General features: G+C 38.8%; 1 protein-coding gene across 1 annotated transcript; it reads right to left on the reverse strand.

Annotated features, from left to right (window-relative positions):
• Positions 1-8,047: 8,047 nt before the first annotated feature.
• On the reverse strand, positions 8,048-9,669 carry LOC117478627. The gene is made up of 4 exons (XM_034125609.1): positions 9,322-9,669; positions 8,839-8,994; positions 8,647-8,739; positions 8,048-8,353 (listed from the first exon to the last, which is right to left on the reverse strand). Exons 1-4 carry the CDS (start codon positions 9,667-9,669, stop codon positions 8,048-8,050), a joined length of 903 nt encoding a protein of 300 aa, XP_033981500.1.
• Between the last annotated feature and the right edge of the window lie 12,631 nt (positions 9,670-22,300).

Raw genomic sequence — 22,300 nt, forward strand, 5'->3', positions numbered from 1 at the left:
CACCTGCTGTGTCCGAGCGGCCCTGCACCCTCAGGATACCTGACATACCTGCCACTGGAGCCCTTGGTAAAGTCTTGGAAATATTTGCTTGCTAACAATTGTTGTTAAGCCAGGATGTAATATTCACCAAGACATCAGTGACCTTGGTTGCAGTCTCTTCTGCGGTTTTGCCATGAGTACAAACAACTGTATCATCAGCATACATTAATACATCACATTGTCCACACACAGAAGGCAGATCATTGATGTATGCTAAACAGGATTGGGCCCTATAGAGTGGCGAAGTCCCTCCCACTTACTTCCGGGGTATGGGACCTTATTCCGGAAAAGTTATGCATTGAAGTCAATGGGGAGAGAAAACTTATCTTTCGATCCCGTTTGAATTGTGCCATGAATTACACATATGATGTTTGTCAATCTTAAAAAAATCATTTCCATGTAAAAAAAGTCACAGTTTGTCGTAAAACTGTTGAAATATAAGACTATGAAAAATACGTAACTAGAAAGACTACAAATCCCAGAGTCGCGTAAGTGATGTCACAATTGTTTACCTCCACCATTCAGATACCTAAGATCAGCGCAATATAGATATAATCTATCTATATGGCGCTGGCTAAGATAAGATAACTTTAACAAGATGCCTGTGTGCTTAGTACCAGGTTGTTATTATACCAGCAATGGGTCTTGCTCGTTCTTTTGCTTCCCGTCTGATGAAACGACCAGGAGTGGCTTGATCAAGTTAGCTACCTAGCTAGTAGCTAGCACGTTAGTTAGCATTACAGCCTTGTCATTTTTATTAGCCTTAACATGAAGTAACATTAAGTAACCCAAAAAGTTAAACAGTAAGAGTAGTAGTCATATTTCGTGAACCCTTTGAATAGTACTGTCACCGGTGTGATCATTCACCATTTAATACATTTAATACCATTTAATTCCGGGGGAGAAATGCTAACGCTAACGTTAGCATCGGCGATCTTTTCTACTTCATGCTATCTGCACAAATGGTTGACATTAAACATTAAAACGACCAGGCAGTTCAGAGAGAATCAAAGGAAGGCAGGCTTTGCATGACATTCTTCAGGACGTGTTTCATTGTGGTGATAGTCAATCGTTTGTTGACAAGACAGTAGTGATGGCCATCTTGGTGACGTGTGTGGTTGACCAGAGATGTAGTTCATTGAGCCTTTCACACAAACAAATGTGTTACTTCACAGTTTTACGACACATTTTAATTTTTTTGACTTGCAAAATTATCTTTTAAATTGACAAACATCATATGTGTAATTCGTGGCACAATTCAAACGGGATCGAAAGATAATCTTTCTCTCTCCATTGACTTCAATGCATAACTTTTCCGAAATAAGGTCCCATGGGGCTCAACCGGAAGGGGAGGGACTTCGCCACTCTATACAGAGCCCTGCGGTACTCCAGTTGACAGACAAAGCGCACTAGACTTATGGTTCTCAATTTTAACACATTGGGAGTTGGATGAAAGATACGATTTAAAGAGGTTGGTGAATTCTATAGCAAAAAATTTGAGTTGAGCATTTTTTGCAATACGATGTTATGATTAACAGTGTCAAAACCTTTCCGTAAATCAAGGAACACGGCCCCCACAACCCCACCCCTGTCCATTGATGCCTTAACTTTCTCTATGAAGAAGCATGTCGCTGTTTCTGTTGAGTGATTAGCCCTAAATCCAAATTGCATTGGATGCAGTGGGAAGGAGCTGTTGTTGAGATGATTGATGATTGGCAATCAGTTTTTCAAATACCTTGGATACTATGGGCAAGATACTGATGGGCCTAAAGTTGGATGTCATGAGAGGGTCACCACCTTTGAATAATGGGTGTTGTGTCTCGTCAAATGTGTTAGTTATGTTTACGTATTATGTCTGTCATTTCATGTTTTTTCACGTCTGGTCATGTCTGTTTATTTAAGGTCATTTCATCTCTACTCAGTCTCTGGCTGTGTCTCAATTCAGGGGCTGCACCCTTCGGAGTACGCAGCCTACGCGGTCCACGGAGGACCCAGCCCACGTAGACTGGGTAGGCTGGACCGAGCGGCCTATGAAATTAGACTGTCTAGCCTACGGAGTGCTTCGTATTTACGTCACGTGATACGCGCTGTTCGGTTGCACTGCTGCAGCAGCCTGCTAGCAAATTAGCTTACAAGCTAACTCAGCTGAAAAGGATCCAAAAACTTTACTTTTACTTTTTTACTTTAACCATTTTTTGGAGATCACCGACGGCGATGAAATAAAGAGGACCATAAATAAGATTAAATAAGATTAAGCTGTTCCTTTAGCCCCCAGTGATGTTACATTAGTAAGTTAACAAGTAAATGATATATAGCTGATGTAATTTAATTATATTATTTCATATTTAAAATAAGTCTTAATTTTTCTGTACTAATAAAACAATATGTTTTTTTAAATGAACAAAAGCATGTTGTATAGATTGATTCTTAACAATATTAGTGTTCTAATCTTAACCTGTTAAACCCGAGAGCCCCCGGTAGATGCGGCTGCGGGGTTTTTTTTTTTCACGAAACTGTGTCTCAGGGCTTCTTAATATTTAAAAATCTATTAATGTGTCATACCAGATTAACGGGAAGAAACTCAGTTTACTGACAATACGAACCATTTTTACCAAAACAAAACACAAGTCTCATAAGAAGCGTCTGAGCGAAAAAATGCTAACGCACTTAGCACAGAACTCAAGGTAAAAATACGTAACTGCACATACAAGATATCAGATTAAAGCTGAGATTCCACAGATTCTATAGGTATTAGTATCATCACTGAGCGATCAGAACTCGCGACAGGGGAAGCAAACACAGACATCACAACACGTAGCTTTACGGAGCATTCACGGGAGATCGTCTCACCTTAGCTGTTATTCTGATCAAAAGTGGTGTTCAATGGCATTAAAACGATAAAAACAATGCTGAAGGTTAATCCATAGGTTAATCCAATGTGTCTGTCACTTTGAAAAAATTATTGATAATCCATCATTCCATTTTTATGTCAAAAACTGAGATTTTATATTAGCTGCTAATGGTAGCCACCAGAGTGTATCGCAGCTTCCGGTTCCGGGGCATTCTGGCTGCGCATCACTCATTCACCAATGGGTAATGTTTAGATGGATTTTAGGAATTCCCCCTCGATTCTATAGGCTCTAACGGCTCAAAAGAGATGTCAATCATCAAAATCGAACGAGGGGGGCCAGAGATATGGAAAATGCACCCAAATGACCCCAGAAGTGGTTTCTCTTTTTCAAAACAAATGATTGGGTTTAGCTTCTATATAGAGATGTCCCGATCCGATCACGTGATCGGGGATCGGAATTGGGAGAAAAAAATCGGGGATCGGGAATTTTTTTTTTTTTAATTTAATGTTACAAAACAAAAATGACCATGTTCACGTCTTAAAGTCATCCTGAGGCCTTAGTTTTGGTTTAAAATTACACAACATCATGTATGTGTTGCTTCTTTTGGGCTTGTTTTCATAGACCTGGTTGCTTATTTCTCTCAAATCTGGCAACAGAGTGGGCAGGGCGCAGTGTCTAATAGTAGCAGTAAGCTAACAAGAGGCTACGTTCAGCTGGTGCCTCGGGACTCGGGACAGAGAAAATGTCAGGAGTTTGGAAGTATTATAAAATTGAAACAGAAGGCAGTGTAACAGCCAGATGCAATGTTTGCAAGGCGGAGGTTCCGCGTGAGAAACAAACACCAACAACAACACGACGAGTACACAGCGGCCACTCAGGTAACGGCACTGAAACAACTGACACTTTCAGAGACTTTTAAAAGGAAAGAGAAACTGCCCCAGAACAGTGAAAAGGCCAAAAAAATAACAGCCAAGATAGCTGAATTCATCGCGTTGGATGACCAGCCGTTATCTGTTACCTTTTTTTTCTCTTAATGCATTGCATAAAGATCGGATCGGGAAAAATCGGTTTCGGCAGATTGTCAAAATCAAATGATCGGAATCGGATCGGGAGCAAAAAAAGGTGATCGGGACATCCCTACTTCTATATGCTTGACTTTCTTCAACCGCTACTTGCTAACGTTTTTTCCCGTTGTTTGGCACAGAGGTCTTTAAAAGTCATAAATAGTATTATACCCTTTCACTGATGATAATTCATATCCTCTCTCTGGTTCTTTTGAAGACAATCATCTGTTAGTGACATTATAATGGGGACTTGTCCTCATGCATCTCCATTCCTTCCAATTGATTCCTATCCAACACACACTCATTCATATCGATCCAGCTTCATCTCCTATTCATTCCCAATCATTCCCTTTCTATCCTAGCCTCTTGCACTCTGCATTCACAGCGTGACGGCAGTAGCCTTGACATTTTATTAATTCTCCAATAAACACCTTCTTTGTTGTGCGGTTGTGTGTGATCCTCCACAATCATTATCGGAATTCTAGCAGTCCACGCTGTTGTCCCCAGTTGCCCTCTGCCGCTCCCGAAACCCAGACAAATGGTAAATATAACCTTTAGTGGGCCAGACATGCTTACACACACATCCACACTCCAAGACCTTTATAGATCACACATGAAAAGAGTCAAAAATGGGGATTTCCAAAAATGAGTTCTCAAACTTTATTTTAGCGGCTCTGCTATATTAATTTCCAGACCTGCTGGCCATGTTTAATGCATCAGGCAGCAGATAAGCCTGGTGGTTAGGGAGACAGGCCCATAACTAAACAGTACCAGATTTGATCCCTAATGTGTGGAGATATAATAATGACTGAAGTTTGGACGCTCAAACTTTGAAACGCTGCTCGTTATCTGTTAAAGTAAAGCATCATATTTGCAAAGTGGATATTCAGACTAACTATTTATCACCTTAATACAAAAATGATGCTTGGGAATTACTGTTTATGTTAAGAAGATCCCCGGAATGTAAGTGTCGGAAAATCCTAGGGCGTTAAGAAAAAAGCAATTTCTGAAGATAAACAGTTTGCATAGTTGTTAGTGTTTTATCATGCATATAGTTCAGAATGTGGTATCAACACTTGCTGTTTTAGAGTTTCATCATTTGAACCACTACATATTCATTGTTAAGCTGAATATCTTTTATACACGTTGAATTATAAAATGTAATCATCTAATACAAAACAGGGATTTATAAAGAGGCCCTATAATGCTTCTATAATTTCCCGTAGTGTGTTATACAGGTGTCTGCGCATATAAATAATCAGCAAAGGCTAAAATCTCAAAAATCACCCCCTGCCCGAAATGCCTCAATTGGACTCCTTTGTTTACTACATACTTAAGCGTAATGTTGTTTAGGGAAGTTTGTGACATTAAGATGACGTTATAAGACGCGTATCTTGCCATGATTTCTAGCTTGATGTACGTGTATTTTTTCGCAATAGAAATCCGTGAAATTGATATACTGTACCTCAAAATCGCAATGTCTATCTTCAGACTTTGACATGCAAGCTCGTAAGAACTTAATCAAAACGTTACAAGTTCTTTCAAAAAACCTTTATTTATCCAGGTGATTTTTATTTAGCTATGATTTTGCCAAAACGCCTGCAAAATTTCAATATGTTTTATAAGTCATATGGCAAATGAATTGGGAATTGCAGCATCACTGAGGAAATGTTGGCTTTGAAGTCCTTTGTTACTGACAGCGGTGGGCTGCTTTCTTCAAATGTATTTTTCATGGTTCTTGATCCGCTGCTCTTTGATACCAATGGAGAGCCCATTAGACAGTCCGATGACATGCTGGTTTGACTGTAGAAGGTAATTTCCAATTTCCTTCAATCTCTTTATAGAACAGTAAAGGGGGAAGTGGGAAAGAAATTGAAAAGCCCTTTCATTCTCTCTCGCTTGATTGACCAGAGATGTCAGTGAAAAGTGAAATATGAGCACATTTCTTTATACACTACCTACATAATAGTTAGAAGAGTATTCCAATATGCAGCGTTTTTTTTTCAAATGTTCACTTTTAGGATAAGGGCATAAGGCTGTTTTACATATTTGTGGAAAGAGCCTTTTAGTTTTAAGCTTTTGATTATGCTTATGAGACGTGATGGTGACCTTCCCAGCGGGCGGAACTTGTCATAAAGTCGACGATAATAAAGCCCACCCATTTAGAGGGAAGATATGATTGGTCAATTGTACTGTCATTTGACATTACTCTCTTGTTGAGTTACCCTAGCTGGCCCTCAGCAGGACCACCAATCAGCTCCTATCTTCACATTCTCACAGAGACGAGCTTCTTTCATTTAACCCTTCACATTCCAACAGAAACTGAATAGGCAGATTCGAAGGATTTATTTCTTCTTGGTAAAACTAATGAAAAATATTTTTAAAAAGAATATATATTTTTTAATGTTTTTAAATATTATTTTGTAGAATCGAATCAAATCAAATCAAATCAAGGTTTATTTATAGAGCACATTTAAAAGCGATTTTTGGTCGGGCCAAAGTGCTGTACATGTAATAACTACAATCACATAAAAACACATTTCTATAAGCACAATAAAAGACAATAAATTACAACAGATATTTAAAAAGAAAACACAGGGAAAAGTCAGGAGTCGTGCTCCGCTCTGACTAAAAGGCCAGGGAGAAGAAGTGTGTCTTAAGAGTAGATTTAAAAACCCCTAGGGTCTGGGCCGACCTCACATGGAGGGGCAGAGTGTTCCAGAGCCTAGGGCCAGCTGCTGCGAAGGCTCGGTGCCCTCGGGTTTTGAGCCTGGTCTTGGGCACTATCACACTGATAAAAGTAAAACGTTGGATCAACTAAAAAAAATTAGAGTAATCGATCACACGAAATATTTTACATTGACTCAATGAAAGTCCATTTCATCAGATCAATCTGTATATTTTAACTCCAGGCAAACTATTATCTGATAGTGAAGTAAACCAATTATTTTACGTTGTCCTAAATGAAAAAAGTGTGTTGTTGTTATGGACTGAATGTAAAAAAAACATCCAGTTGAACCTGAAATAATTAAACTAAATTCAAAACCATTTCTTAACTAAATCAAACCAATTATTTTACATCGTCTCAAATATAAAATGTAAGTTGTCAGTATCTGAAATGTATAGCAATTTAAAAATGTTATGATTATATTGCATTTAATGACAAATAACAAATTATTTTAGAGCACATTTATTTGAATGTAAAACAAGTTGTTCACACTGTCACTACCCGATCTGCATCCCTGCCCGATCTGCATTGTGCATGTGCGAGATGGTCCGCCATATTGGACAACTCCGTACGGCACCCCAAATAGGACACTTGACACAGTGGCATTTGGCAAAGCACAAAAAGAAAACTCAAAAAACCGAGAGAGATGAGTTATTGTTATTACAACGTGACTTCACTGGGTTCTTTTATTTGGGGTTAAGTACATTGTCAGAATAAGTGAAAAATGAATTTAACTTCTGTTAGACAATGTACTTAACCCCAAATAAAAGAACCCAATAAAAAGAGTTGTTAAATAATAGTGAAGTCACGTTGTAATAACAATAACTCATCTCTCTCGGTTCTTTGAGTTTTCTTTTTCTGCTTTGCCAAAAGCCACTGTGTCAAGTGTCCTAGTTGGGTTGCCGTACGGAGTTGTCCAATATGGCGGACCATCTCGCACATGCGCAATGCAGATCGGGCAGGGATGCAGATCAGGTAGTGACACACACAACCAGCTTTGGCCTCTGAGGCAGCCATTACCTGATCTTAAGCAGACATGTTAATAAGTACCACAGTTAAAATGCAGTAATATGCGCCGCTTCCAAACATCAAACTCTTAGAAAAAGGACTTGTCCTGATAATCAACTGCACACTTTTTTAAAGCAACACTGACAACTTGCGCCTGTGAGACATGTAACCTCTGAAAATGAGCAGACATGCATAACTTCTACAGTGAAAATCTGTCTACTGTAAGTGCAACTTCTGAACACACAAAACTTTTTTGCACATTTTTTACAATGCATAATTATTATAAAACCTTGGTTTTAGAAACCTTACCATGCAAGAACAATGGTAACTGCAAGTGAGTGAGTGCAACAAAGTGTCTACTCTGGGAGGAACAGCTGGGTTCTCAGTCTATTCACTTTTGGGCTCATCTTTTTTCCCTCAAGCTCCATCAGGACTTTTTGCACAACTTCAAAAGTGGATTGCAGTTCTTTAGGATATCTTAAGTTCAGTGCGTATATGAGCCCGAAGAGCATGGCAAAAGCTGTCGCAACCGAGGGCAAGCCGCTGAGGACCTCTGTTCCTTCGATGAGAACCTTGACGTCTTTGGGTCGATGAAACTGATCCTCTTTCCCAATGACAAAGATTGCCATTGTTGCCTGCTCCAGTTCTCCAGCCTCAGCTTCCTGCATATCATGCAAAAAAAAAGGGAAATGGATGAGGACCACAGAGTGTAGTTCAACAGGCCTGAAGCGCAAACGTTTCTCCAAATTTGCAGCTACCTTTTAAAAAAACAAGATTATACTGGATAGATGAAAAAAGGAAAGTTCTCAGTTTAGTCGGATGGTGGCCCAAGAGGAAAGCTCAGGAGGTCATCAAAAATTACTAGCTTTCTAACCAAGCAGTTATTTGCATGCAGTACAAATATGTTATTTTTCTTTTATGAACAAACATCTTGTGAGTGAGTGGGAGGTCTTACCTGGAATTCTTTGATGAGATGGTCAACAGGTTCACCCAGGTAGATCATTAGAGATTTGAGGATGCATTCTCTTCTGATGGTGATGTCCACAGTCTGAGTAAGAACAGTTATATATATATATTTTAAATCAAATGCAAAAAAAAGGACTATTCAGCCACTGATCCCACAGATAAAAAACTCATTCATAGATACCTCATCTAAAACCTGCAAGATCCCGGTGGTCTTCTGTTTCACAACTCCTCCCCTGCTCCTGATGACCTGCAGCAGTTTGGTGGAGTGTTTGTCCAACTGCGCCAAGAACTTTGTCTCCAACGGAAATGTTGTTATGCGCATGAACTCAGCATTTACCTAGAAAATATAAGCAGCATAGAAAACAAAAAACACTGAGAATTTATAATACACATATTTTTTATAAAGAGCCAACGTTTTGATTAAAAGTACTCCAAGTCAGCTTGTATGAATGTAACATTTAAATTAATTAATCCACATATTTATTGAAAACCACCACCAAATAAAGACACAAAGAGTCATAGATGTAAAGCTTATATTGTGATATATATTAAAAATAAAAACGTCAACATATTTGCCTAGGCTGTCTATAGTTGTTAGTTAGTTGGGCCCTCATTTCTTCTCCACTACAAGCTTACAATCAAGGGTTTCATCAAAAATAATTACCTCTTCCATGTGAAAAAGTGCAGGCCACCGCTCCAAGAGGCCTTCAATGCTTGGCCTCTGATGCACTATTTCTTGTCTTCGGTATCCAAACGTCTTCGCCATCTTTTCTTTTATTGATTGCCGGTTGTTTCTTTTCTGTTGTTCTGCCAAAAGGGAAATTCTCTCTTGCTCCATACTTTCTGGAGTCTCACCAATCGGCAAGGATGGAAAATAGTTGGCCTCAGCTCGCCTGGCTCTCTTTAAATTCTTCGCAGGGTAGGACTCTTCTTGAGACTTGGTCTTCAACGAGTTCACAGCGAGCTCTGCAGATGTTCCGTGTGCTCTGAGTAGAGTCCGGTAGTTGGCCATTTTTACCTTCATCCTTTGTTTCCATCCATAGCTCTCATTGAAAGACCCTGGTTCCTTTAGGCAGGGATGCTTGCTTGTCAATGCCTCAGCAACATCGCTAAAGTCAGCATCTGTAGGGTATGCTTTGTATGTGTAGACTTTATCAGCCAGTTTCTCGAGTATGTCTGAAAGCATTTTTGAGCTTAGTGTCAGTCTAGATTGGTTCTTTGTGTACTCTGCATTTCCTCTCTGTAATTGACATTCTGTGTCATAGGAGAAGACCGGGATTGGAAACACTTTAGGCCACTGCTGTGTTCTTAATGATTCCGAGGAAGAGCTGCTAAGTAGTACTGTGTCATCTGTATTCACAGATCCAGAGGAGGAGTCTTCACTGTACAGTCCACTTGTAGGGGTACTATTTAATGGTATCTCAACTGGGTACAAGACCACAGTTGTAGAATCGGGGTCTAATTCGACAACTTTGATCACTGTTAAATCTTTTATCGCATTTGTCGATGTAAGATTAACAAATGTGTTCCCAAAATCAGTGTCTTTGTACTGTAGTCTTATGTAACCTTCTAATCCACATGAATTCTTGACCTCCTCAATGAGCTCTTCTATTGAGTTGGGAATCCCATTTCGAAGCTCCAGTCTTACGCTGTTGTCGTCGTTTAAGATGATCAGCAATCGAACAGGTGGTTCAATATCAGCCATGGCGCTCTAAGAGAAAGAGAGAAATAGAGAGAATTAATGAAATGCAGGTGTACACTCAATGAATTTTTTCTTTTCAAATTGCATTGTGTTATACTTTACAAAGTATTACATACAAAGTTCATATATATATACTCATTCTGACCTTATACATGAATGTATCTTTTAAGAGTTATCAGCCGCATTCCCCCAACTGTATAGTCAGCCAATGGGTATGGATCAGTCAGTTCATTTGAGTCAAGAAGTTCCACCTTCTTTGTAGGACACGGTTTCAGTTCATAGGCTCTGTAATGTTCCCTATACCATGCACTCAGCTTTCTGACGATGAAAAGCAGCTTATTCTTGATAACAATCATCTGGATTGTTTCCGTGAATTCCGGCAGCCCTGCCAAAGAGCCATGTGCCAGGATCATCCCAATCCTGTAATTTATGCGACTGTAAGATGCATTTTTGACCAAGCACACAGCATCTAAGTCTGGGTGCCTCTGCTTAATAGCAAATGCAATGTCCTCTTTCAAAAGGTCAATGGGAAGAGTTGAAACACTTGCTACCTCCAGGGGGGATTCAGGCAAGCTGGACAGGTAAAGGTGATGTGCCATGAGAAACTGATGTCGTTCAGCTAATGACAGTAGCACATTTCTGAAGCAGGTGGAATGCCGCACAACTCTTTTGAAATAGCTGTGCTTTGCTTCAAAACGCATGGTCCATAGCGCAACCAATGGCCCGAACTCACAGATTAACTGCGGATAATGCTCCAAGAAATGGTGTTTAGGTCGAAAGTTTGAGTCTGGGAAAACCTCCTTAAATCTCACTCTGTGCTCAGAGATCTTGAAGCTCAAATATCCAATTGACTCAGGAGTATGAACTGGAGAGACAACCAGGTCCACAATGTCTTTGAAATCACCAAGAAGTTGCCAGGCTGGTTCATTGATGGGCACTTTCTGTCCAAGCAAAAGTGTAAAAAATCGTAGTAAACTCCAGTTTTCGTGTGCATTTCCACCAATTGTTTTATTGGATGCATAGGCTAGTGGAACAGGGTGGGGGTGATTGGTTCGATCAGTCCATTTATAGGGAAAATCTTCTATCGCCTTGTTCAAAGTGGCCAAAGTAAAATATTTCTTGGAAATGAATACAGTCAGACAGAGAGCTATTTCAACAGGTATTATTCCCTCGAATAAATCATGGACAATGTCTGGAGGAAAACCAGTGGTAACATTGAAATGGGAAAGTTTTTCTGAAAGAACACAGCTTCTCTTAACACCATAACAATTGGCCAAAGAATTTTCCTCAATGGTTTGCAGATGATTTTTGTGATTCTCCTCAGTTCTCCGAGAAAAGCATCCAGCTTCCCTGGCCTGGAAATCTAATTTATCTGCTGTACAAAACCTGCAACTAAATCTGCTGGAAAAACTCTCAACAAAACCAGCAATACCGTGTGCTCCAAGGTTGTCAGCAACAACACACTGCACTGTGCCCTTTAAATGTTTGCCCAACTTTTCCACAAAAACACCCTGTTGTTCTAATGTTATGAGATCCCTTAACAAAGGTTCTAACACTTTTTCATAACCATAGACTTTCACATCATTGGTATTAATCAATGCAGCCAAATGAATAGAGGACAAGGAAGAATGACAACCAGGTGGAAGATTGCCTAAAATCCAATATAAGGCACAGATTTTGTGTCTTCTACGGGATGTTCCAAGTGGATTGCATATTTCAAAATCGTCAACATACAAAATCAAAGAAATCGAACACTCTTTTGAGAGAATAGAATGTCTTTTAAAGAGAAGACCATCCCAAAAAGATCTGTATACCTGCTTATCACTCTCCCTTTGCTGATATTTTTCCTTCAAATTTACAGCCTTATTAAGTATAGTTTCACAGTTTAAAAGTTGCTGCAAAGATTTTAGTATAGGCACATACTGAAAAAACCTTCTATTCTTTCGGTCTAACACATACTCCACTGGTTCAACAACATTAAAGTGTTTTCTATAATATTTCTTCCGTTTCCAAGTGGTTGACAGTGGACCACGGTTTCCTATTGCAGCTTGAATGGGATTCAAAGTGCAAAGTTCAGTGGCCAACTCTTTCACAACTGATTCATCAACTTGGCAATTGCGATCTTGTAAGAAGTGGATTATAGTCTTTTGGGTAACTGGCAGAGAGGCAGTACCAATTAAATATTGCAGCTCTTCTAGAAGCTCATTCACAGCTGCACTTGATACAAGAAAATAATTTTCTAATTTAAGTAGGACTGAGGCAAGTTTTAATTCAATATCTGTCGAAACTGTTGATTCTTCATCAGGAAGTTCTTCAGATGGCAAATCATCATTCAACTGATCAGTAGTACCCGTTTCAAATGATTCTACAACATCATACCCATCAACAATTCCAGGCTTGAAATCATTAAGTGTATGTGGGGTATGCTTCCTCCATTTGTGAGTATTGAAAGCTCCGTAATGATTTGTTTTGTATGAGCAACCAGAAAACATACAATTTACAAATTCATGATTTTTCAAATGCTGCCTGATATGTTGAAAATAGTCTGGCTCAGTAGAATGCAGATTGTTGTCGCAAACATGGCACTTGAGTGTTGAAAATCTATTGTTCTGTGAAGATTGTTGAGCAGAATGGAATTTGCTTAGATGAGTGAGTAGAGCTTTCCATGTATTGCATGTGCATGGGCAATTCTCATGAATACAGGGGTAGGCACGACCCCGCCCATAATGCTGATGATCAAGCTTGTAGTGTTTCAAAAGTTCCGATCTTCTTGAAAATGAATTGTCACAGTCTTTACATTTCCACATGCATGGATAACTGAGGAAACAGGAGATACAAGAGATACCTTTAGTGTACCGAGTAGACAACGCTGTAACTTTTTGTAAGTGATTTGGTAGAAAATTGCTCTGCTTGATGTGTCAAAATCGATTGAATACTACATGTTTGCCAGAGCCCAATTTGAAGGGTGGCCTGATTATAGCGAATACCCTCATGACATTTTTTTTTTTTTTTTTTTTTAACTTACCACAAGCAATGACCATTCACAGGAACATCCACATGGGTAGAACAGTAGGAATAGACGGCTGCTTCCCTGAAGTGAGAAAACCTTTCATTAGTCTTTAATTAGCCATCAAAGTGTCTAAGCTACAAGAAGATCATTGACATATTAAAAATATATCAAACATTAAACTTAAATTCGTTACTCAAAGCCTATACTTTATTTTAGGACAGTGGTCAACATTTTGGTGATGTAAAAATATATAACACAATGTTGTAAACTAACGTTACATTTACAATATCTTTATCAATTGAACTCGAAAATTCAAATATAAGTCGCTCGTCAATATGAAAGAAGCCCACTTACTCTGTCCTTAAATTGAAGTTTAACACCAGAATTTCTACTCTGGTAATAAATACAAATTCATAGTCTTATCTATTTATTTACAATAGAAAACATGAAGCCCGCCTGTTCATACTGTTTACAGGCCACCAAGCCTCAGTTAAGAAAAGTTAAAGTTGATACTTAATGTTTGTGTGAGTATATCTGCCTTTGAATCTGGCCATGACTCATGCCGAGCGCTGCTAACGCTAACGCTAATGCTAGCATGCTTTATTCAAAAATTGACTTTAGCCTTTAGTCGAATTGGAGTCATGGGTACAGTCCGCTAGCTCAGTTAAGAACATTTAACGTTACAGTTAATGTTGTGTTGAGAAGTATATGCTCTGCTGAGTGTTCTTCACTGGATAATGTGTGGTCTGAATAAAGCATGCTAAACGTTAGCGCATGCTAAACGTTAGCGCAAGCTTTTACAGCCTACTCAGTCAGAGTCACGGCCAGACACACGTAGGCTAACGTTTCCCATAAATAACGTTACCTTTTCTTAACTGAGCTACCGGACTGTAGTAACGTTAGCCACCCATAACTCCAAGCGGGCTAAAGCTAATCTCTGAATAAAGCATGCTAGCGTTAGCTTATAAGGGCTATCAACAGCCGGTCAGAGTCAACGGAAGATATACTCAGACAAACGTTAATGTTTCGGTATGTGAAATTATATTATATATATATTAATATTATTTTATCCTTACCAGTATCACATGTGCTCGTTTTCCAAGTGTCTGGATGAAGTCTGCTGGTTAGCTCCACCGAACTGCGAAAGACAGCGCGTGTACTGCCAGAACATTCTGTGTGCGGTGTCATCAATGCAATGCGCATGCACAAATTAAGCTTGATTTAATAAAACTACATTGAACAAATGAATGGTTTCAGTTTCAATGTCCTTCTGTCAGTTTATATTCTATCAATATAAAACAATAGGTTCAACCATAAATATAAATCAGGAATATTAGTTTAAATAATGAAACTAATAATTTAAAATTATTTGAGTGAGAATAAACACATCAAACGAACAACCACTATGTTTTACTTTTATCAGTGCAGCCACAGCTGGTCAGCAGACCTTAAAGCTCTTGTTGGGGTGTAGCATGTAGAACCTGTAGGGCCCTGACGGCTCGCTACTGCTGTAAGCCTACCTGGTTATGCAAGTACTGACTTTGTGTATGTCTTTTCAACACCTGCTAAGTGCCATTGTTAAAAAATAAGTCACGCCATGAAAAACTATTTCAGGGGACACTCTTAATAAAGAATACATTTTTTTTACGTATTTTTCACAACTATTCTTTTGACCATTACATTTAATTTAGCCGAAGCTTTTATCCAAATCAACTTACAAGAAGTTAAATAAATTGTGAAGATGCAGACTTTTAACCTGTTTCACGCCTTCCCCCCGGTACCGGGCGGATAAACGCGTCATTTGCAGGAAACAACGTCTAAGGAATCTTAATATTGAATAAAACTATGAATGTGTTATATCCATGTAACGGGAAGAAACTCAGCTAACTGATCTTTTTAATTTTTTTTTTCAAAAAAACCCCACAATGCTAGCACTCAGCCTCTGAATTAGCCTCGATCGAAAAAACGGGACCGACAAAGGCACATAAACTCACTCAGAACTCCCTTATTACTTATCCTAGATGCACAACCAAACACTATTTTTTGGTGTCCTGGAGACACTGAATCTAACGGTGCCCACCTCAACACTCAGTGATAAACATTCGCGACGCTATCAACGAAAGCGTACATCATCACATGTGGAGCCAAGAAGCTAAACATGTAAATATGGCTTACCTTGGTCAAAAGTGGTCTTCAATGGCATTAAAACGATAAAAAAAACGATGCTGCAGTTAATCCATAGGTTCATCCTATGTGTCTGTGCCTTCTTTGAAATTATTTCTGATAATCCATAACCAATACAACTGCGTTTTAGTTTCCAAACTCCAGAAGGAGACATTCCTCCAGTTTAGTTTCGCTTTCCACACGCGAAGCGGCAACATTTTTTCTTTACAATGTGTGTCTATGTGAGTCTCCTCCTTCGATTCTATTGGCTCTAACGGTCACAAGGGTATGTCAACCAACCAGATCGAGCAAGGGGGGCCAGAGATAGGTCAAATCCACCCAAATGACCCCAGATGGCCCAGTTTTTGGCTAAATCTCTCTAAAAAGGTCAAATTTCACTTGTTTTGCATCAATCTTGATACAGGGTACTTATTATATGTTGTACTTTGGATTCCTAAAGCTTTTAGTCTACTAACCCATCATCCAAGGGTAGTTTTCACTATCTGTAAAAAATAATTTTTGGACGGACACTATAATTTACAGTTTTTTACTATGTAAAATCTGAATTTTCTTTAAAATAAAAAACATTTATATTGATTCTGACACTTCTACATCCAACTCACAGGTTTATCATTACTTTGAGAAAAGATTATTAATTTAACCCTTTTAGAAGGGAAGATATGGTCATTTGTTCTGGGAATGTCATTTTCGAGCCTGAGACCTGAAAAACAGGCTCAGAGTGGAACAGGTTAATAGCTGGAATCCTGCAAGATCATAAGCTTTTAAATGCCAAACCATTGTAATTGCTACTGCTTTAGCTTCAAATAAGCCACCGAAAATCACTCACAAAACCTTATTATTTATCTTTTCACCACATCCAACACATCGATTCACATCGTGAGGTGACACAGAATCGTTTGACACCGACATTACCACTGAATTATACGTATTTGCGACGTTATAAGCAAAAACGGACATCAAAACAGGTGACGCTAGGTAGCTAAAAATGCTAACATTTTTACCTTGGCTCTGTAGTCTCTCCAAAGTGGTATTCAATGGCATTAAAACGATAAAAACGCTGCTGAAGTTAATCCATAGGTTAATCTAATGTGTCTGTGTCCCTTTGAAATTATTTCTGATAATCCATAAGCATTAAAACTTCTTTTCCGTTTCCAGATGTCAAAGCTAGAGATAGGTCCACTCTGATGCCAAATTACATGCGCGAAGCCCCTACCTTTTCTCTTCACAACGTGTGTGTGTGGGGGACTCCCCCTTCGATTCTATTGGCTCTAACGGTCAGAAAGAGGTGTCAACCATCAACATCGAGCAAGGGGGGCCAGAGATATGGAAAATCCACCCAAATGACCCCAGAAGTGGTTTCTTTTTGCTAAATCTCTCTAAAAAGGTCAAATGTCACTTGTTTTGCATCAATCTTGATACAGGGTACTTATTATATGTTGTACTTTGGATTCCTAAAGCTTTTAGTCTACTAACCCATCATCCAAGGGTGGTTTTCACTATAAGTAAAAAATAATTTAACAGGTTTATCATTACTTTGAGAAAAAAGATTATTAATTTAACCCTTTTAGAAGGGAAGATATGGTCATTTGTTCTGGGAATGTCATTTTCGAGCCTGAGACCTGAAAAACAGGCTCAGGGCTTAACAGGTTAATTATTGAAAACATAAAACTTGACTCATATCAAAATGATGAACCTCAATTATTTGTCTTTAAAATACAGTTGTTTTTTCAAGGGTTTGTGTCTTCACGAGGTGTAAGAGCGTTATAATGAAAAGTTGAAACACAGTTTTTTGAATCCTTTTTCATGGCCAATCGACACTCAGTAGAACAACTTTATATCTTTCTCTTAGTTCCTCTAAGGTTAGTATATTCAGATCCCAAAGAACGAGCAAGTTGAAGACAACACATGTCCACACTAGAGAATTAGGGTTAGTTTTATTTTGGACTTTATTCAAGAAAAGTACACTTTGAGTTTGTATAAGGTAGAATACATTGCACTTGCTTTATATTTAAAGCATTTGTTTAAATATTCTCCTCTTTCTGACAAGGGGGCATGGTGATAGGGTCCCAAAGAGCCCAATTAAATGTACAATAATGCTCGAGCAACATTTACAATGCATTGTTTGGTTTGTTACTTGTTTCTACCAAGAATCAGTCACTTTGATAACTTTTAGCCATGTGGGGTAGCGAGAGGACAACGTTGGTCCGTCTGTCCACAACTTTGTTACAGACTGAAATGTAATACTAATTATTGGATGGATTGCCATGACATTTTCTACATACATGTATGGTCCCCAGTAGATGAGTCCTACTGACTTTGGTGATCCTCTTGTGCCACAATGAGATTAGTTTTTTAGTGAGATATCTCAAAAACTACCACTCCCAGTACCAAGTACCATATCTTTGCTGCTACGAAACATAATATGAGAGTACACTGAGTACCAAAATCAATCACGACTACTGCAGCCTTACACGGTGATTCACAGGAAGCGAAAAGTTAAAAAGTTAGTCACTCTTTCCCCTTTTTACCAATCTTTCTTCTTATTTCCGTAACTCTGAGGAACTTTCCTTCCACTTGCTTTGTTTATTCCATTCCTTCTGTCCCCAAACCACTACTGAAGAACCTGTCTTCCCCCTTTCTTCTTCCTCCTCACCCCTGGGTCTGTTGCTCTCAGCTCAAAGGCCAACATATTTGCAGAGAAGAGGCAATGCGCAGAAGGCTTCTCCCCAGCATACATAACTGAGTCCGATGGAATTTAAGAGCAGGGAAGGAGGAGGAGAGACAACAGGAGACAGGAGGAAAAATAAAAAGGTAGGGAAGGAGAGGCAGCGTCATTGCAAAGCCCTCAGAGGATACACAAACTATATATCACACCTCAACACTGGTGACGAAGGGAAAAACATCCTCGGAAAAATCCCTGTAGGAGCAAGCAAAATAGACTTTATCACTTTGATATAAAGCAAGGTGAAGAGAAACTAGGCAGTGTTCCTCACCATTAGTGTGCAGTTAGGAACAAGAGACAGAAACATGTACCCCAGCTATTTCCCTCCAAAGCAATGCAACAACAATAACAAGAAGTTTTTGATTATTCCGAGAGGCAGTGAGAGACAAAGGAAATAATGGATTTAAACCCTTAAAACTTTCACAGCAAAACATATCCTTCTCACAAAGCTTTTTATTTCAGTCTGGAGCCTCAGGAGTCTTTTTGGAAGTACACAACTCTGTGAAATTGGTGATAATTTAGCTTTCTTCCAATGCAAATGAACTTGTTCCAAGAACTTTGTGGAAATTAATAATGAGGCCCTTGTTTCTTTTAACCAATGATAGACTTCTGACACAAAACAAAGTGACTCGTCGAGACGGACATTTGTTGTCCTGGTTGACATATTTCAGGGTTCCCGCGGGGTCTTAAAAAGTCTTAAAAAGTCTTAAATTTGATAATCTGAATTTAAGGCCTTAAAAAGGTCTTAAATATGACCAAAAAAATAAGAAAGGTCTTAAATATGATTTAGAAGGTCTTAAAAATGATCGAATTTGAAAGGTACTTCTGTGTTGCGATAGCGTCTAAATGTGTTTTGGGGGAAATGTCCGGGCTGCAAAGTAACCAGTACGGTAATAGCCTTTCAGTTCCCCCCAACAATTTGTATTGAAATAAATCAACATGGAACCAGTAATCACTAACTTTGTTTCCGCCGGCCCCTTATCGGAGAACACCCAGCTAGTAACCTAGCAACCAAACTTCAGCTAGCGGCAGTCAGAAACTCATGTATCTTCGAATAAATATGGGGAAGTGTAAGTTCAACCGTTATTGGTTGGAAAACATCGAATTTAGTGCTTGGTTGAAACCAGGGGAGGGGAACGTGTTTGAAGCCCGCTGCACCTTTTGCAAAATAAATTAGCGTTTGTTTGGCTAATGTAGCGTTAGCTAGTGCAGCGTTAGCTAGTGCAGCAGCTCCCGCAACAACACAGTGGGACCTCCGGGCAACGTTTGGGTCTACGTCAACCCTAAAAGCGGAGGTGCTGTAGACGCTAAATACCGTAGTACCAATCATACAACAGCAACGATGAAAGATTGTAGCCAAGGCAGCAGAGCTCTGAATATAGCTCTTGTCACTCTCTCTCTCTCTCTCACACACACACCCACACTCACACCCACACACACACTCACACACACACACACACACACACACACTCACACACACACACACACACACACACACACACACACACACTAGGGCTGCTCGATTATGGCAATCATCATAATCACGATTATTTTGGTCAATAATTGATATCACGATTATTAAATACAATTATTAATTGACTTTGAAAACATCCATTTATTGAACTTTAAAACAAATAATAATTTGGACAGTATCTTTTTAACTGTTGATTACCCTGAACGTATAATTCAACGGAAAAAATAAATTAAATAAATGATACATTTAAATAAATAATATCAAAAATAATAAATACCAATAAACAAGATCAACAAATATTTTGGAGCGCACTTCCACAAGCTACTAAACATATACAAATATGATAAATAAAAATAAATTAGACTAAAATTAATTAGATCAAATATGTTGTAGTGCACTATCACAACCTAGCAAAGCAAAATAATCGATTATGTTGTTTCGTAATTGCGATTAAAATATGATTAATTGCACAGCCCACATACACGCACACGCACGCACACGCACACACACACGGGCTGCTCGATTATGGCAATCATCATAATCACGATTATTTTGGTCAATAATTGATATCACGATTATTAAATACAATTATTAATTGACTTTGAAAACATCCATTTATTGAACTTTAAAACAAATAATAATTTGGACAGTATCTTTTTAACTGTTGATTACCCTGAACGTATAATTCAACTGAAAAAATAAATTAAATAAATGATAAATTTAAATAAATAATATCAAAAATAATAAATACCAATAAACAAGATCAACAAATATTTTGGAGCGCACTTCCACAAGCTACTAAACATATACAAATATGATAAATAAAAATAAATTAGACTAAAATTAATTAGATCAAATATGTTGTAGTGCACTGTCACAACCTAGCAAAGCAAAAATAATCGATTATGTTGTTTCGTAATTGCGATTAAAATATGATTAATTGCACAGCCCACACACACACACAAGCACACAGAGACACATACACACTTTTTGTCTAACACGCTAACACAGTTCTGTACTGTTATGCTGTTATGTTCAGTCATTGTTCTTATGTTGAACATGAATACATTTATGGGACGTATTTCTTCTTTCATAGCAATTTTCCTTCATACAGTACTTTCTTGCCGTGAAATAGGTCTTAAATTCTATTCAAAGTGGTCTTAAAAAGGTCTTAAAAAGTCTTAAATTTGAGTTGGCGAAACCTGCAGGAACCCTGATATTTTCTCTGAACATCATGTTCAAACCCCTTGCAGCAAGGGAAGTCAATTTGAGCTGGTTGTGTATGCTTACAAGTACCCCTCATTGTTATTTCGGATGCGCTTTGCTGCCTCTCTGCTGCTCCTTTCAAACTCCCAACAACAGAAAGTGTTCTTGGAGGCTGTAGAGAGGATTGGGTAGAATTGAAGTTGAAGGAAGTTTTGTTGATTGAGGAAGGAAACACTTGCTGAATGAAATCAGGGATCTGGAAGACAAACCAAGAAAGGGAGAAACCAAGTAAGTAAGTAATGCGTATATATTCTAGAATTCTTCACCTACATTTTCATTTCTCTTCTAGCTTGTATTATTTGCATATATGTTACCAAACCCAACTGAAATGTATGTAATGCTATGTTCGAAATAGACTCCTGTGCCAGATACAGGGTTGGGAGGATTAGTTTAAAAAGTATTCCGTTACAATTACTAGTTACCTGTAAAAAAAACGTAATCAATAACCTCATCTAAGTACCTTACTTAACGTCACGTTACCTTTGGATTACTTCAATATCAAATGCAGTTAAAAATCTTGCCTAGATCAGCACATTTTTCAGGGCCGGAAGATAACATAATTCTTCACCGAAAACAAATATTATCTTACAAACTGTCCACATTTTTCTAAATTATCAGTTTTCATTGTGCACATTTATCTAATTTGAGTCCGTTGCTAATTTATATTCAGTTGTGTCAGTATTGATCACTCTCTTGCCCTGCCACCTTTTGCTATCAATAATAATAATAATTAAAACTGCGGTCACAGAAGTGCGTGCAGTGATGAGCGGGCCCTCGCGTCCGTGCGCCTGTCGGGGAGGGCGGCTGGTCGTCCTCCCCGACAGGCGCACGGAGTCCTCCGAAAATGAGCCGTTCGTCATTTGTCTAATTTTCGCGTCCCCGACTCCCAGATCCTCCGGCAGCGACCCAGAAACGGATGTCGGCACGCCGTCTCGAAGGAAAACAAATGTCTCTAAAGGCTCGTCGAGGATCGATTATCGAGGAGGCTGTCTGGAGGAGCCGTAACCAAGGATACACTGATTTAGAGGAGAGAGGAGTCTCTCTGGAGGAGCTATAAGCGAGGGTACACTGATGTAGAGGAGAGAGGAGTCTCTCTGGAGGAGCTATAACCGAGGGTACACTGATGTATTCTCCAGAGTCGATTTCAGCCAACAGTGATGTTTAAAAGAGGCGTGACGCATGGCTGGACTTATGTCAACGAAGCACAGCTCTGCAAACTGTTCCCGTTGTGATTATAAGTTATTTAAGATGATGAAATGTGCATCAGACTTTCTGCCCTTTACCG

Source organism: Trematomus bernacchii, unplaced genomic scaffold (assembly GCF_902827165.1).
Source record: "Trematomus bernacchii unplaced genomic scaffold, fTreBer1.1, whole genome shotgun sequence".
Lineage (NCBI taxonomy): Eukaryota > Metazoa > Chordata > Actinopteri > Perciformes > Nototheniidae > Trematomus > Trematomus bernacchii.

Excerpts from the sequence above, each read along its gene's own strand:
- LOC117478627 (XM_034125609.1), bottom strand. The coding sequence starts at position 9,669 with ATGGCCAACTACCGGACTCTACTCAGAGCACACGGAACATCTGCAGAG. Across the intron at positions 8,995-9,321 it reads CACTTTTTCACATGGAAGAG|GTAAATGCTGAGTTCATGCG; the intron begins GTAATTATTTTT and ends TATATTTTCTAG. Across the intron at positions 8,740-8,838 it reads TCTTGCAGGTTTTAGATGAG|ACTGTGGACATCACCATCAG; the intron begins GTATCTATGAAT and ends GTTCTTACTCAG.